The 15,657-nt window shown below is 37.6% G+C and overlaps 1 protein-coding gene across 4 annotated transcripts in view; it reads right to left on the bottom strand.

Annotated features, from left to right (window-relative positions):
* LOC149817031 (uncharacterized) overlaps positions 1–15,657 on the bottom strand; it is a 166,959-nt gene that overhangs the window by 52,260 nt on the left and 99,042 nt on the right. For all 4 annotated transcript variants that reach the window (XM_089986720.1, XM_089986718.1, XM_089986719.1 and 1 more), the window contains one exon: positions 6,037–6,207. In XM_089986720.1, coding sequence (XP_089842846.1) covers positions 6,037–6,207 — 171 coding nt within the window. The remainder of the gene's footprint in view (positions 1–6,036; positions 6,208–15,657) is intronic.

Raw genomic sequence — 15,657 nt, 5'->3', positions numbered from 1 at the left:
TGCTTTGTGCCAGCTAAGTGATGTTTTAGCCTATAGATGCCTCCTGTAGTCTGTTTATGACAGTAATTGCAAATTACATGTCCTACAAGTTTGGGATCTTTAGTAGGATTTGGAACTTTAACTCCATGATCCCATCCTACATCTTTTGCCATTTTTCAACTGCAAAAATACATAACACAAAATATATATTAACATCATGCATTCTGCTGACCACATTACATGAAAACAAATGCAAAATAGACAATCTTGGTGTATAAGCTATATACGAATCCTAGAAAAAAACATAATTGACGAGAAAAAAATAATAAATATAATTAGGTCAGTTTTTTAATTGGGTCTCAAAGTTCATTCAATAATGCACACTTATAGCTACACACACACACATAGTAGAGATAGAGTGGAGGTGGTTTGGATCCCAGATTTCTTCTCAAAAACAAAAAGAAAACACCAACCAACTCCGGAGATCAACCCCAAGAAATTGTGAAAATGCCGAAAAAAAAAAACATATATTGAATATGCTAAACAGAGGTCACCATTATGTTTGAATATTTCAATTGTGTGTTCTATCTCAGTTTACACAGTAGTGAAAAGAAACCTACAACCCCACAATCTGTTTTAGTTTGCTTCATTATCCTATTGTAAAAGCACTCAAAACTGAGACTGTTTTCATACTCAAAGATGTGAGCCAATAAAAATCACAAATTAATTCAATTAAAATGGGTTATAGTGTAAAATATCCTATGGATCAACATCTAGATAGACCTAATAGCATCTTGAGAGATCCTTAAATAGTCAGTTTGAAGAAAAAGTTGTTTTTTATTGTTTCATTCAACAAATTTATTTCTAAAATGTAGGTCGGGTGGGCTCCTATACATCAGAAACTGATTGAAATAACCATACAACTGCTCCTTTATGTCCAACTTTTATCTTTAAGAGAAGTTGCGATGAAGTGACCACCAACATGACAAGGGATACAAGTTCCATAAGAGCCTTTTCAGTTCCTTTCTTTTCAAAGCAGATTGATATTCGCCACCATGAAAAGCAAATGATGCTTTCCAAAAGAATAATAAAATATGCAAATTTAGCAGCAAGGAATTAATTTCTGGACTGTATTCTGCACAAGATGTCCAGGCTCTCTCTCTCTCTCTCATATGCCTCAAGTAAGCAAGCATTATTGACGAAAAACCAAATCAATGCATGCTTAAACAATTCAGGACATCGCATATTTGATTGCACACCAAGAAATCATCATCGCTACAGTTATATGGACAAAAAAGGAAAACAAGGGACCGCAGTCATATGGACAAAAAATGGCTACAATTATTAATAAAAATCTATTTCATATGGACAAATCAAACTATTTGCTGCAGTCAGGGCTGGGCTAGGACTGGGCTGAGCTACAAAAATGGATAAAAATCTATTTCATATGGAATCAGGGTTGGGGTAAGACTGGTCTTTTAAAAAAAAAAAAAATTTAACTGTTTCGGGAGGCAGGACTGGGCTACAGCCCAGTCCTGCCCCCCCCTAGCTACGCCCCTGGTTAATAAAAAAAAACGAAAAAGCCATACCTGAAGGAAAACGATGATCGGCGAATGGTGGTCGGCGACAGCAGTGGTGGCGGCGAGTGGTCGCACGGCGAGTGGTCGCACTGCGAGTGATCCCTTCTCAGCAGAGACTGTGATCGACGAGTGGTGGCCGGCGGCGAGTGGTGGCCGGCGGCGAGTGGTGGTCGGCGGCGAGCAGTGGCGGTGGACGAAAGGGGACGGAGTGGAGAGAGAAGGGGCGAGGGCTTTCCCTCGCCCCGAAGCGCCTGTGTCTTTTTTAAAGACACAGGTTCTCGATCTTTCGAGAATACGGGCCCGGATCCGGGTCGAACTCGGGTTCGGGCCATCCGATGTTTAATGTGCGCCTCACTTTGAGGCGCGCCTCGCCTCAAGGCGTATGCCTCAAGGCGAAAAGGGCCTCGCCTCGAGGCGAGGCGCGCTTTTTGCGCCTTGAGGCGCGCTTTTAACAACACTGATCACAGGTAATGATAAAAAGGGCATTGACCTTATTAAAAATATTCTCAAAGAAAATTTTGATATGTCTGACCTTGGTTTTATAAGGTATTTTTGAGGAATTGAAGTTGCATACTCCCCCAAGGGGTATGTTCTCTCTCTGATGAAGTTGGCCTCCGACATTATTGTCCGGTCTGGGTTGACAAATGACAAGATGGTGGAGACACCAGAAGTGATAAATGCCAAGATGAGTCAGTGATGACACTCCTTTAGCAAATACCATGCCTTATCGTCAGTTGATTGGGTCACTAACATATTTATCTATGACCAGGCTCAATATTTCTCATGCGGTTCATAGTGCAAGTCAATTTCAGACTGCTCCTACCATTCACATGGCCGCAGTCATGAGGATTATCAGATATTTGAAAAGCACTATAACTAAAGGATTATTCTTACCCTCTTCTTCACTTCTTACTTTACTTGCTTATACTGACTCTGATTGGGGGGGTAACCCCGATGATCGTATTTCCACCACAGGTTATTGTGTGTTTCTTGGAGAGTCACTTATTTCATGGAGGTGTAAGAAGCAACATAAAGTTTCTCTCTCTTCTACCGAAGCGAAGTATCATGTGATGGCCACTACCACCACTAAGATTGTATGGTTAAGAAGCTTGCTTAAGGATATGGGCGTCTCATTCTCAACTCCTTCAAAGTTGTGTTGCGACAACAAGAGTTCTATCTACATTGTCAGCAATCACATCTTTCATAAACGAACAAAGCACATTGAGATGGATTGTCATTATGTTCGTGATGAGTTCTTACGGGGCACCATTCAACTGCTATATGTTCCTAACGAGTATCAGTTAGCGGACTTCTTCACCAAAGCTTTGTCATCGTCTCGTTTCTACTTAGCAAACTCTCGGTGATCTCACCATGTGTTTGAGGGGGGGTTAAAATATGTTATATATATATATATATAGATTATGACACATACATATATATATATATATATATATTACACATATATGTCTATGTGTCTATCTACATATATATAAATATATATTTCTTTTGTAATACCCAATAGGGGCAAATTAGTCTTTTCACATTGTACACGCATATCCTAAAAGATATGCACTTTTTTCCTTTTTTTTTTTTCTTTTTACCTTTTTTTCTTTTCTTTCTTTATTGGTTGAGAGGGTTCCACATAGAGTCGTTGGACCCCTCCAACGGTTATAAATATGACCATTGGAGGGGCTCCAACGACTCTATGAGAGCCCCTCCTTGGGCCCCTTAGTGTGTATAAATTGCGTGCTTTCGTGCTTGCTCTTGGAGATATCGCCTCTCTCATTTGGCACTTCATTACAGTAGCAAGGTGTGCAAACTAAAGAAGGCCATATATCGTCTAAAACAATGTCCCCGTGCATGGTTTCAGAAATTATTTGAAATTATGTTTGCATTTGGCTTCAACAGGTCAGTATCAGATCACTCATTGTTTATCAAGAAAACCTCTACTAGTATTGTGGTTATAGTTATGTATATGGATGATATTATTCTTACAGTGAGCAGTGCGAAGGACATCTCAGACACAAAAATTCATCTTCAGAAGCACTGTCACAAAAGATCTCAGTTCTCTTAGATATTTCTTGGGCATAGAGGTGGCCATAAGTAGTGAGGGGTTAGTTCTATCACAGAGAAAGTATGTGCTTGATTTATTGCAGGAAACAGGGATGTTAGGTGCCAAACCAGCCAATATACCAATGGATCCTAAACTTCATATGTATGATGAACAAGCAGAACCGATTGACAGTAAAAGTTTTAGATCCCTGGTTGGTAAACTTTTATATGTTACTGTAACAAGGCCAGATATCTCCTTGGCCGTGAGCAAGATAAGTCAATTCATGGACAAACCAACCCGAGTGCATTGGCAGGCAGCTATGATGATTCTCAGGTATTTGAAATCATCTCCTGAAAAGGGATTGCTATATAAACAAAGCTCCAACTTTGATATAATTGAGTACTCCGATGCGGACTATGCAGGGGCCATCGATGATAGGAAGTCCACCACAGGGTTCTGTGTGTTTGTAGGAGGAAACTTAATTACTTGGAGAAGTAAAAAACATATTGTGGTAGCTCATTCGAGTGTTGAATCAGAATATAGAGCTATGGCTCAAATAGCTGCTGAAATGATGTGGGTTAGGTCCATTCTCAGAGATCTACAAGTGATGATTTCATCCCCAATGTTGATGATGTGTGATAATAGAGTAGCCACCTATATAGCTAACAATCCAGTTTTTCATGAGAGGACGAAACACATTGAAGTTGATTGCTACTATATACGTGACTTAGTGCAGTCGGGGCATATTTCTACTAGTCATGTGACTTCTAAGGACCAAGTTGCAAATGTCTTCACCAAGCCTATCGTAAGTGCAGGTTTTTCAAGATGTTGCGGCAAGCTGAGCATGATAGATATATATGCTGCAGCTTGAGGGGGAGTGTTAAAAGCAATATTCATAAATTTGGTAGGCCATACGTAATTTAGCAAAATTACGTAAGCCTCCTTGTAAATTCCCATTTTACTAATCCTTATTTAAATAGGTGATTAGGGTTAATGATAATTGAACTCTCTCCCTCTCTCCTCTCTCTCTCGTTTATCTCTCTCTCTCGTCTCTCTAAAATAGATCAAAGGTTGTTAAACGCTATAATCGCATGGAAGAACAAAGGACATTGAGATAGATCACCATTTTATCCAGAGTAAGATAGAAAATGGCACAATTGAGGCAAAATTCATTGGAACAAAGGATCAAGTGGCAGATTTGTTTACAAAGGGACTGATGCTCATGCATGCACATATACATTGGTTTCCATAGATATTTAAGAGCATTGCCAATTATAAAAAATTAGAGTGTTGTTTGACATGGTTTAGACATTACATAAAGAACTGTTCCATAACTGATGAGAAAGGTTGAAGCAATGCAAGTAGAAGGAATAACAAAAAGGAGAAGACTGATGAAGACATTGAGGAAGGCTTTGAGAGAAGATAATATAAATTGAGGTGATTCAAGATGCAGCTGTGGAAAGGAAGAAATGGAGGGAAAAGATGCACAAAAGCAGACACATGCACAGTTGGAATAAGGCTTGATGATGGACCCCCCCTCACCCACAAAAGTCATCAAGATGCTTGCATCCTGAAAATTAACAAATCTAATTATGTTTACATTTTGAAAGCCTGAATTTACATTTAGAAAGAAGACTTTAACATTCAATTCACTTAAAACTGCGGCATCTAGAGTATTGATGTCAGTATTAAAGTCACCAAGTGTTAGACATGCAGCAAACTGATTGACAAGAGTATCCAGTCAAGACAACTATTGTTTGAATTTTATTCATTTTCATTGCTTTGATTATTGGAGGTTCCAACATATTTCAAATATCCATGTTCATAATGGCCTATTTCAAATGAAAGTCAAATTTTATCAAAACAATGAACCTATCAGAAAACATATGTAAATGCTGAATACATGTATAGTGTTTAAAAATTAGAGGTTCTATAAACTAAATTTAGTGTCCAAAGAGTGTTGGATTGGTGTCAAAGTTCACTGGTATTAGACATGGATACAACTGGCTAATAGAAGAATCCAGGAAACACAACTTCCACCTTATCCTTTCAGTAACAGATAAGACAAAAGTAGCAACAACATAAGTAGTTGCAAAATGCTTTGCTGCTCAGGAAACATTTACCAAGTAATAACAGAATTGAAAATCATAAAGCATCATCGTCTATAGGAGAAAAAGTGAATCCTGTCATTTGTTGATGGCGTCATTGTCAATAGTCCGGAAAAAGTGAATACTCAATTAATATGATGATGAAAACAAACACCAAGAAACAAAAAGGCAGTAATCAATATTCAGAAGTACGCCTCTCATTAAAAATAAATACTGTGAAGCACACAAAACTAGCAGTAGTATTAGCAATAAGTAGTCTGCATAGTTTCCAATGCCTGAAAAACTGAAAGAAACGTATGATTCTGATAATATTTACTGGTAGAAGCATAAGGATGCCAATTGGTATCACAGATGCCAAGTCTGTTACAGTTCTCTGAAGGGCCTTCTTTTCCTTCTCTGTAATTTCATCGCCAGTAAGCACCCTCTGGAGTAGGACCGTTGCTGCAGCTACATCTATGGCTAAGAGTTGGGTACCCTGCCACACATCCTGCTTTTACAGAAAAAATAAACAATCAAACATCATCTTTTATATACATATAAATAGGACCTGAAAAAAAATCATCGTTGCAGGTGTTATATAAATATGATATCTATCTAGTATGATATATGGAATATAGACAAAGATGGAGTGCTGTTGTATTTCTATTGATTGGTCATGTCATATAGGGCCAAGTCGGACATCAAATTACTTTGATTTGAATTATCCTATATCACAGTGACATGCCCTTTTGGCCTTGTGTCATAGATGACATGCACTGACATGATGTCCAACATGTTTTGCCACACCACATGCTAGCGACATAGACAAAATGTGTCAGAATCGGTTTGACCGTATCCAAGCCATTTTTTGTCCAAAAATGACTAAACAAAATTTTGGACATTTATGTCCTTTTCCTAAAAAAAAGACATTTTTTTCAAAGATTGGCATCACGTAAGCCCATCACACCAATTCCTGGTTTAAAAACCCACTGATTCTCACTTTATATAGATGAGAGGGTTCCTCCAGCTTGCCATATTGAGTGATATGGGACTAAACTTGCCTCCTTATTTTTAAAAAGGGGGAGTTTTACATGGAAAATAGTGGAGTATGTATGAACTTGCCTCCTTATTTTTAAGATTACATATATTAGGGTCGTTTTTGCCATAGTTTTTGACTGATACTGGTATTATCTGGTGATTGGGTATGCTTGGTTGAATTCTATGCAAGTTTTTAGTTTCTATTACTGACAGTAACAGGGAATCAACCAGGTTTCTTGGTAACCGGCTGCTATATTGTGTTGGCTGCTACTGTTTTGAGGCTGAACTAGCTTGGGTCTCTAATTCATTATTGTTCCATTCAGTTGAGTTTGTGGTGCATTTGGTGTTGATCATAGTTCTTGTGTGGTCTTTGTCATCAGTTTCACATCATTGATACATAATGTGAAGTATTGTTGGTAGACTCGTTATTTTGCTGGGTGTGAACCTGGATCAGCATCTTTTTGTGCCCGGATAGCTGCTTTTGTGTATTGTGCAGGAATTTAATCATTGTAGTTGGGGGTTGGTGTGAAAATGGAGAAAGGAGAATCCATTCAACTTGTCTCGGTGAAACTTGATGGGACGAATTATGGGTATTGGTCAGATTTTATGACTGCAGAGATTGTTGGGAAGGGCCTTGGTGGCTATTTAGATGGATCAAAAAGAAAACCAAAAGCCAATATACAACAATCATGGCCCAACACAATTGGGCTAAAGCATTTAAAGTGGCTCCAAGCCAATATACAACAATCTTTGATCAAATCAACATGATTCTAGCCCAATTGTCTATCAAATGAAACCTAGGCAAGAGCGCAAACCATGTATCAGCACTTCAAGCACAGATCCAGCCCAAACTAGGCCAGTTAGCTGAAGCCCAGTTGTAGTTTGTCTAAGAAAATGTAACCCACAACCAAAATATCTCTCAAGAAATGCTCACAAAGAGATTACAAGAACCATAAGGGTTCATAAAGAGAGCTCAAGCACAAGAACCTATAGGGTTCATACACGATACCCCAAAAAGGGTATACAAAATGAGTAGGAAAAATAAACTTCATTAATTTGAGAGAAAATCCCACACACTTGAATGCATTACAAGGGGACAATACCCCATATTTATAGAGGAAGAGGAAGGAGCCATCAAGGGAGTCGTTGGACTCCCAATGGCTCTAAATAGAGCCATTGGGAGTCCAACGACTCTCTCAAAAAGTGTTTTTTGACTTTAGTCAAAAAGTGCTTTTTGACTAGTCAAAAAGGAGATGGCTAAAAAAGGTCCAAAATCTAAACTAAAAGCTAATTTCTAATTAAATCCTAACTAAGGCTAACTAAAGCTAGTTAAGGGAAAATAAAAGAAAAAAGATTACATATGAGATAGAATTACAAATGAGATTACATATTTTAACACTCTTCCTCAAACTTACGGTTCGATAACCGAAAGTTTGTCTAAGAGAAAGTGAAATCGAGGAGCAGCGAGAGGTTCGGTAAAGAAGTATGCCAATTGATATTCTGATGAGACGTAGGAAAGATTGATGGTGCCGCGTAGAAATTTCTCTCGTACGTAGTGACAATCCATCTCTATATGCTTGGTGCATTCGTAGAACGTCCGATTGCTGGCAATATAGAGAGAACTTTTGTTGTCATAACAAAGATTTGATGCTCCTGTACTTTCAACTCCCATATCGGAGAGTAGGCGTCGAAGTCAGACTACTTCCATAGTGGTTGTAGCCATTGCCCTGTATTCAGCCTTTGTTGATGAGAAAGACTTTTTGTTGCTTCTTGCATCTCTATGAGACCAAAGATTCACCTAAGAAGACACAAAAACCAGTAGTTGAGTGGCGGTCATTGGGATCACCACCCCAATCTGCATCAGTATAAGCAATTAGTTCTAGGTTAGAAGAAGCAGACAAAAATAGTCCTCGAAAAATAGAATTTTTAATATATCTAATAATATGCAAAATTGCTCCCATATGAACAGAAGTTAAAGCATTGCTGAAATTGACTTGTTGTATGGACAGCATGTGCAATGTCAGGTCTTGTAATAGAAAGATACGATAATGCCCCGACGAGTTGTCTATAAGGAGTTGGATTCTCAAGCGGTTCTCCGTCATCAATCTTCATTTTGACATTTACAACTTCGGGAGTGTCAACATGTCTTTCATCTGAAATATCTGACCTGGTAACAATATCTAAGGCAAACTTAGATTGAGTTAGTAAATATCCTCTAGAAGAGTATGCAACTTCTATACCAAGAAAGTATTTCAAAAAACCTAAATCACTCATTTTAAAATGTGTTTTAAGGAACTTTTTAATATTGTAAACTCCCTATTTATCACTTCCGATGATGATCATGTCGTCAACATAGAGAAGAAGAAGAATAATACCTGCATCAGAATTCTTAACAAATAAAGTTGTATCAGTAAGACAAGATTGAAAACCAAAATCAAGCATAACCTTACTAAACTTATCATACCAAGCTTTCGGAACTTGTTTGATACCATACAAAGCCTTATTTAAGCGAAAAGTTTTCTCTTTAGAGACATTAATTCCTAGTGGTGGATCCATGTATACTTCTTCAGCTAAACTTCCATTTAGAAACGCATTCTTAACATCCATTTGAAATATATGTCATTTCTTTATAAACGCAAGAGCTATCAAGATTCTAACAGTGGTCATTCTAGCTACTAGGACAAAGGTTTCTTCATAGTCTATTTCATATTCTTAGGAATAGTCTTTGGCAACTAACCGAGCTTTAAATCTCTCAAGAATGCCATCACTCTTGGTCTTAACTTTGTACACCCACCGACAACCAATAGGTTTTTTGTTAGGTGGGATATCTTGAATGGTCCAGCTGTTTGCTTTTTCTAAGGCTTCTAATTCAATTTCCATAGCTTTGACCCATTCAGATTGATCCTTGGTTGTAGCATAACTGGAAGATTCTTCATAAGAATGAATTAAGGAGATGTAAGCTTGATACTTTGATGAAAAAGACTCATATTACACAAATTTTTCAGGGACTTTTGAGATTCTAGTGGACTTTCTAGTTGAAAACACAAGGTCTTGTTCCTTTGTGTATTTTTCAAAGGCACATGGTCTTTCTAGGTTTTCTCGTCTAGAATATTGAATACAATCTTGGTTGCTATTAACTGGTTTTGTGTTAGTGATATCATTTTGATCATCTTGATCGATATCACTTTCATTACTTCTTAAAACTAGGTCCAGTAAAAAAGAGTACTCATTTATTTCCGTAGAATCTTTATTTTCAAATGGACTTTTGTTTTCCAAAAAAGATACATTTCTTGAGACATATAGTTTGTTATTTTTAAAATCGAAACACATGTAACCTTTTTTATGACTTGCATAACCTAAAAAGGCACAGAAAATAGCACATGAAGAGAAATTATCATTCTTATATGTGAACACAAAACATTTGCACCTGAATACCCTCAACCTAGAGTAATGTGGAGTCTGTTTATAAAGTTTTTCAGTTGGAGAAATATTGTTTATCGAGGAAGAAAGCATCCTATTGATAAGATAAACAACATTTAAGGTTGCTTCAACCCAGAAAATTTTTGGTACTTGATGTGTAATGAGAAGTGTCATTGTTGTTTCTATAATATGCCTATGCTTTCTTTCAGCTAAACCATTTTGTTGGGGGATGTAAGGACATGCTTTTTATGTGAAATCTCATATAGGTTCAAATAATCTTTAAATTCTTTTGATAAAAATTATTCCCCTGAATCAGTGTGAAATATTGAAATATCCTCTTTAAACTGATTTTTGACCATATTGTGAAATATTTGAAAATAAGAGAAAGCTTCGGATTTATGTTTAAGAAAAAAAATCAAAGTGTCGTGTAAAGTCATCTACAAAAATCACATAATACATAAAGTCACCCTTTGATATAACAGGTGCGGAACCCAAACATCGGAATGTATCAACTCAAGTGGTCGTGTAGAAACAAAAGTTCTTTCTTGAAAATGTAGTCTTTTCATTTTTTCAAGAATACATTTTTCACATGTAAAAGCTTCAAAATTAAAAAAAAATTCCATGCTTGAAAAAAATTGAATCTTGGATATGCAAGGATGCCCAAATCTTTTGTGCCAAAGATCCAAATCTAACTTTTGAACATTACAACACAGTGTATTCTTAGGTATTTCCAAAAAATCCATGTAGTACAAGCCTCCTTCTCTATGGCCTTCCCCAATTAGTTTCCCTGACTGGTGATCCTGTACTCGACAATCACGAGAAGAGAAGGAAATGGTACACCCATAGTCAGTTAATTGAGAAACTGATAAAAAATTTAGATTAAGTTTGGGAATATATCTAATTTTTGGAATACAAAATCCTTTTGAATTTTGAGAAGTATTTTCAAAACATCCTATTCCCTTAATCTCAAGAGATGTTCCGTCTGCAGTAAAAACATTTGATCTACTTGAGTTATGACATTGTGATAGCAATTTTATGTTGGGTGTCATATGAAAAGATGCTCCAGAGTCAAGAAGCCAAATAGATTTACCGGGATCGAAGATGTCGACGGAAGAGACAGTGGCTCCAACAAATGAAGAAGCTCCTTTTAGAAGAGGTTGAAGAGCCTCCACCAATTGAGTTAGAGACATATTCCCAATGGATGTCCCACTTGATTCTTGCGAAGATTCAACTGTAGCAGCTTTCTTTTCATAAAGTCCTTTTAATTTTAGACAGTACGTCTTGACATGCCCCGGTTCACGGTAATAATAGCAAATGACTTTTCTTCTTTCAAACTCGCTTCCGTATTTTTCATCATTAGTCCTTCCAACATGTGGAGGTTTATATGGGCGAACATGATTTCCCGGTCTAGATACTGCTAAGACCGAATCATCATCACCTTTGGAAATTCTTTTCTTGAGTCTGTTCTCTTCCATGCTCAACTCTTCACTTGTATCTTCGATAGAAGGGACTTTACCCCGATGGAGAAGAGCGGATTTGGTTGACTCAAATTCCGATCTCAAACCATTGATAAATTAGAAGAAATGCTCCTCATTCACTTGATTTTGGTGAAGCTCTATATCATGTGGACAATACCACTTTGGTTCAAGGAGGGCTAATTCTTCCCATAACTCAGACAAGTTGTTGTAATATTCCCTAATGCTCATATGTGGGCAATATTCTTGAGAGAGTACATTCTCTTAATGTAATACCCGTAAAAATTCGATGAGTAGTTTTATCCATTTGGACCCGAGATCTGTTACCCAGATCCAAAAAGGGAATATATATATATGAGTATTACAATATATATATATATGTATAATAACAATATTTAATAAATAAATAAAAGTATTTTTAAGAGAAAAAAATTAGTATAAAAAAAATAATTATTTGGGGTTGGATCCATCGTTGGACCTAAATGAATCCAACATATGGACCAAAAATCCAGTACAGATCCACATTCATTGTGGATCTAGCACTAAAGGGGCTAACCCGGATCCACGCAAAAGGTGGATCTGGCATAGCGGGTCGCGGGACCCGACCCGCACCCTGTAAAGTGAAAAAAAAGGGAGCCTGATAAGGGGCTGCCTGATAAAAGGGGCGTGTTAGGGTTCAAAACCCTAACACTTGCAAACCCGTAAGAGGGGAGGGGAAGTGAGGTATGCGCAGCCGCCGGAGGTGAGGCTAACAACCCTCCCTTTTCGGGCTCCCCTCTACAAAAAGGAGCCCCCAAACCCTCCTCTCCCACTCTCGTTGGCTTTCTCCCTCTCTTCCACCCTCTTGTCCTTCTCTCGCCCCGATTTCTCGTTTTCGTGCGCGGCAACGGGACCATCGACACCGGCTCCTCTCGCAGTGACAAAGGGTGTGTGACTGCATCCAAATCACGACAACCACCTTGAGAACACCGGACAGGTAGGGATTATGTGCTTTCTCCTACTGGTTGATTGTGGGCTCGTGTGGGGTGTGGGTTGTCCGAAACCCCAAATCGGTCGATGTGTAGGGGGTATCCTTCGAGATTCGCAAATCGGGTGGGATGTCGGCTGTTATACAGTCCCAAAATCGGACAAGAACAAATGCCTCAAAGGGGATTTTCGATTTCGGCCACGGTGAAAGTCCAAATACATTATGGGGTGTTCGTGTAATGAAAAGGGGGGCTTTGAATATTGATAAAATTTTGCTGAGTTCTGTTATGGGATTCTCGGATCCCTAATAACCTATTAATTTTCTTTTCCTTGCTGTTAATGGGTACCCTTCGATTCATGCCGACTGGGTCGCTGTTGGGTACACTGTTGGTACCATAGCAATATGACGATTTTGTGTGTTTTATCATACATATCATTATTGGACCAGTTTACTGTTACATTCTGGTAAATTGATGACATTGTGACTGTGTTGATTTATTTGATTCGTGCCTGGAGATGGACTTGACATGCATGTGTTTCTTGTATTAATTTCTTTTTGCTGCTGAATGTGTGCGATCAACATTTTATACGTGAAATTCTATAATGATTGTTAAAGGATTACCTTACAGAAATTCTTTGTAAAAGCATTTCAGTTTGTTCCCGCATGTAAACCTCGTATGATTTTCTAATGAATAAATGTTCAAAACTCATGATCCATGGTAGAAGTTACAATTATTATTGAGATTGTTGTCTTTAATGAAAATCTTAAATTTATAAACAAAGGTATTTAGTCCTTGATGTGTTGTAGGTTTTCAGCCTACTGGCTAATGTTGATCAGTTTGTTCATCTTCTGAACAATGATAGTGAAATAGTGAACATGCCTTTGTACTGAAACCTACTATCACCTAATTTTGTATATAATGCAACATCTCTTGTGGTAGTTATATTCACATCAGCTCTTCACCTTGGTCAGCAAATGTGATAGACTGAATTTGAGCTGGAGAAAATTACGAAATCCTTTTCTAATAAAAAAAAATTTAACATCGTTTTGTGGAATCTTTTAGCTTTCTTTTTCTATAACTTGATTATGGGAAAATGTTTAGCTCGACAATGTTCAAATGGTAGGTTCTTAATTACTTAACTGATGGGAAATCCTCTATTTTCCAATCAATGGAGGGCTTAGCACAACTTAAAGCACTATGCGGAAAGCTGTGAAATTCGCAGGATTCAGCTGAAAGGGGCTCATGCCAAGAGTACATTAAAGTTCCTTTCAGTGAATACGGATCACAAATCTCAATGCCAATACATTCTGAACGATGCAGTTTCTTCTTATGTACTTGTTTTGGCAAGTTCAAGCTTGTTGAAGCAAAAGTCAGAGCACAGTCTCTCTCTCTATAGTTGTGATTTGACCTTACTAATGTTTTAATCCATGTATATCCTTTAGTTGTGTTTACACTTATAATACCTGTTAGGTGGTTTATGATATATGCTGCTCGTTGTCTGCGATTACTTGTGATTGTTATGACTCTGAATGTTCAACTGGTAGATGCTTCAATCAATGAATCGTGAATGTTTTGCTGGTAGATGTTGTTTCAACAAATGAATATTATATTGTATTGAGAATGCCTGCAAAACTAGTATAACTGAATGTGATGGCTTAGATGTATATAAAACAAATCTTTGACAGATATTTTGTTTCAAAAAAAATTGGGAAGTTTATCTTGAATTGGAAATTTATGTATTTCTTTTAGGCATAGTATGATCATGTTCTATTATTGACCATGTATTTTTAGCATGAGTCTGGAAAACACAGCATGCTTATTTTAGGCTATGTTTGCTGAAATAGTGCCCATTATTTTTTGTGAAACAGAGCATGTTGTGTGGTAGTCGAGCTGCATTGGAAATTCATGTAGTTCTTTTTGGCATAGGGTTCCTAGCCATGCTATTATGATTGTCTGTGCATTTTAGCAAAGTCCGTGAAATATGGCATGCATAATTTAGACTGTTAGCAAAATGGTGCTTGTTTTAAAAACATGTTACTTCATATGAAATCCACCATTTGTGAATGTATACAGAAGCCTGCATATGCTTAAGATTGTCACATTGAGTTCAAATATATGACGGTACACTTAGTGACATATGGATATGTGTCTTTCCGTGAGGCAGTCACTTGGGAAAACTTGCCTAATGGGCGATATTGATTGAACACCTGATGCGGGTATTGGGGTTGTTAACTTGGGTGTAATGGAAATAAAGTTGTGGAGAAACTTTGGGGTTTTTGGTACAGGTGTATACATGACATGAATGTCTGCAACCCTGAAATTCAATTCCTAGGTCTGGGTTATGTTCATGTGGGTGGATGTTAACATATGTTATGAATGAAAAGTTTTATGTGCCTACATTTATACGACATGTTTGATTATCGTGCATTTATGAATCGGTTTTCAAGTACGTGTGCATACATGAAATCGATGTATGTTTGGCATGCACAATCGTGCATAAATGTCCTCATGTACTTATGAATTATGGATGAATGCATGTGTTAAGTGATTACGTGAAAGCACTCGCACATGGATGGTGAACACATGCATATGACTGTGGTAACTCATGCATATTGTTAAATTGGTTTGAATGGATGTGCATTTGAAAGCATGTTGACCTCATTGCATATATTGCATATTGTCATGCTTTTTGCATACGATGCATCGATGGTCTAAATGAATCATCATCGGCCTGGAGAGCCGTGGGTTTGATTTCCCTTCACATATGTTTTTAACTGCATCACTCTTAAACCACATAAGATGGTTTGGCACATTACTACATTGTTCTAGTTGTTTATACGGGTTGGAGTCCCGTAAGGGTCCCCGCAAGGGAGGATGCGGGTTTTCATTTTACTTTTGCATATGGTGTTGCAAACTTAAAGAATTAACTTTAATAAAAATATAATGAAGAAGAACAGTGTAATGTACGTTCTGGGATATCTCATCTGGAGTATGGGAATCTTAGAGACTCGGTTTTGCGAAGACTGTGAGGATACAAAAACTCTGTGTGCTGAAATT

Source organism: Nuphar pumila, chromosome 14 (genome assembly GCF_984573655.1).
Source record: "Nuphar pumila chromosome 14, dmNupPumi1.hap1.1, whole genome shotgun sequence".
In the NCBI taxonomy this organism is placed as follows: Eukaryota; Viridiplantae; Streptophyta; class Magnoliopsida; order Nymphaeales; family Nymphaeaceae; genus Nuphar; species Nuphar pumila.
This window is presented reverse-complemented; position numbering and strand designations above follow the sequence as displayed.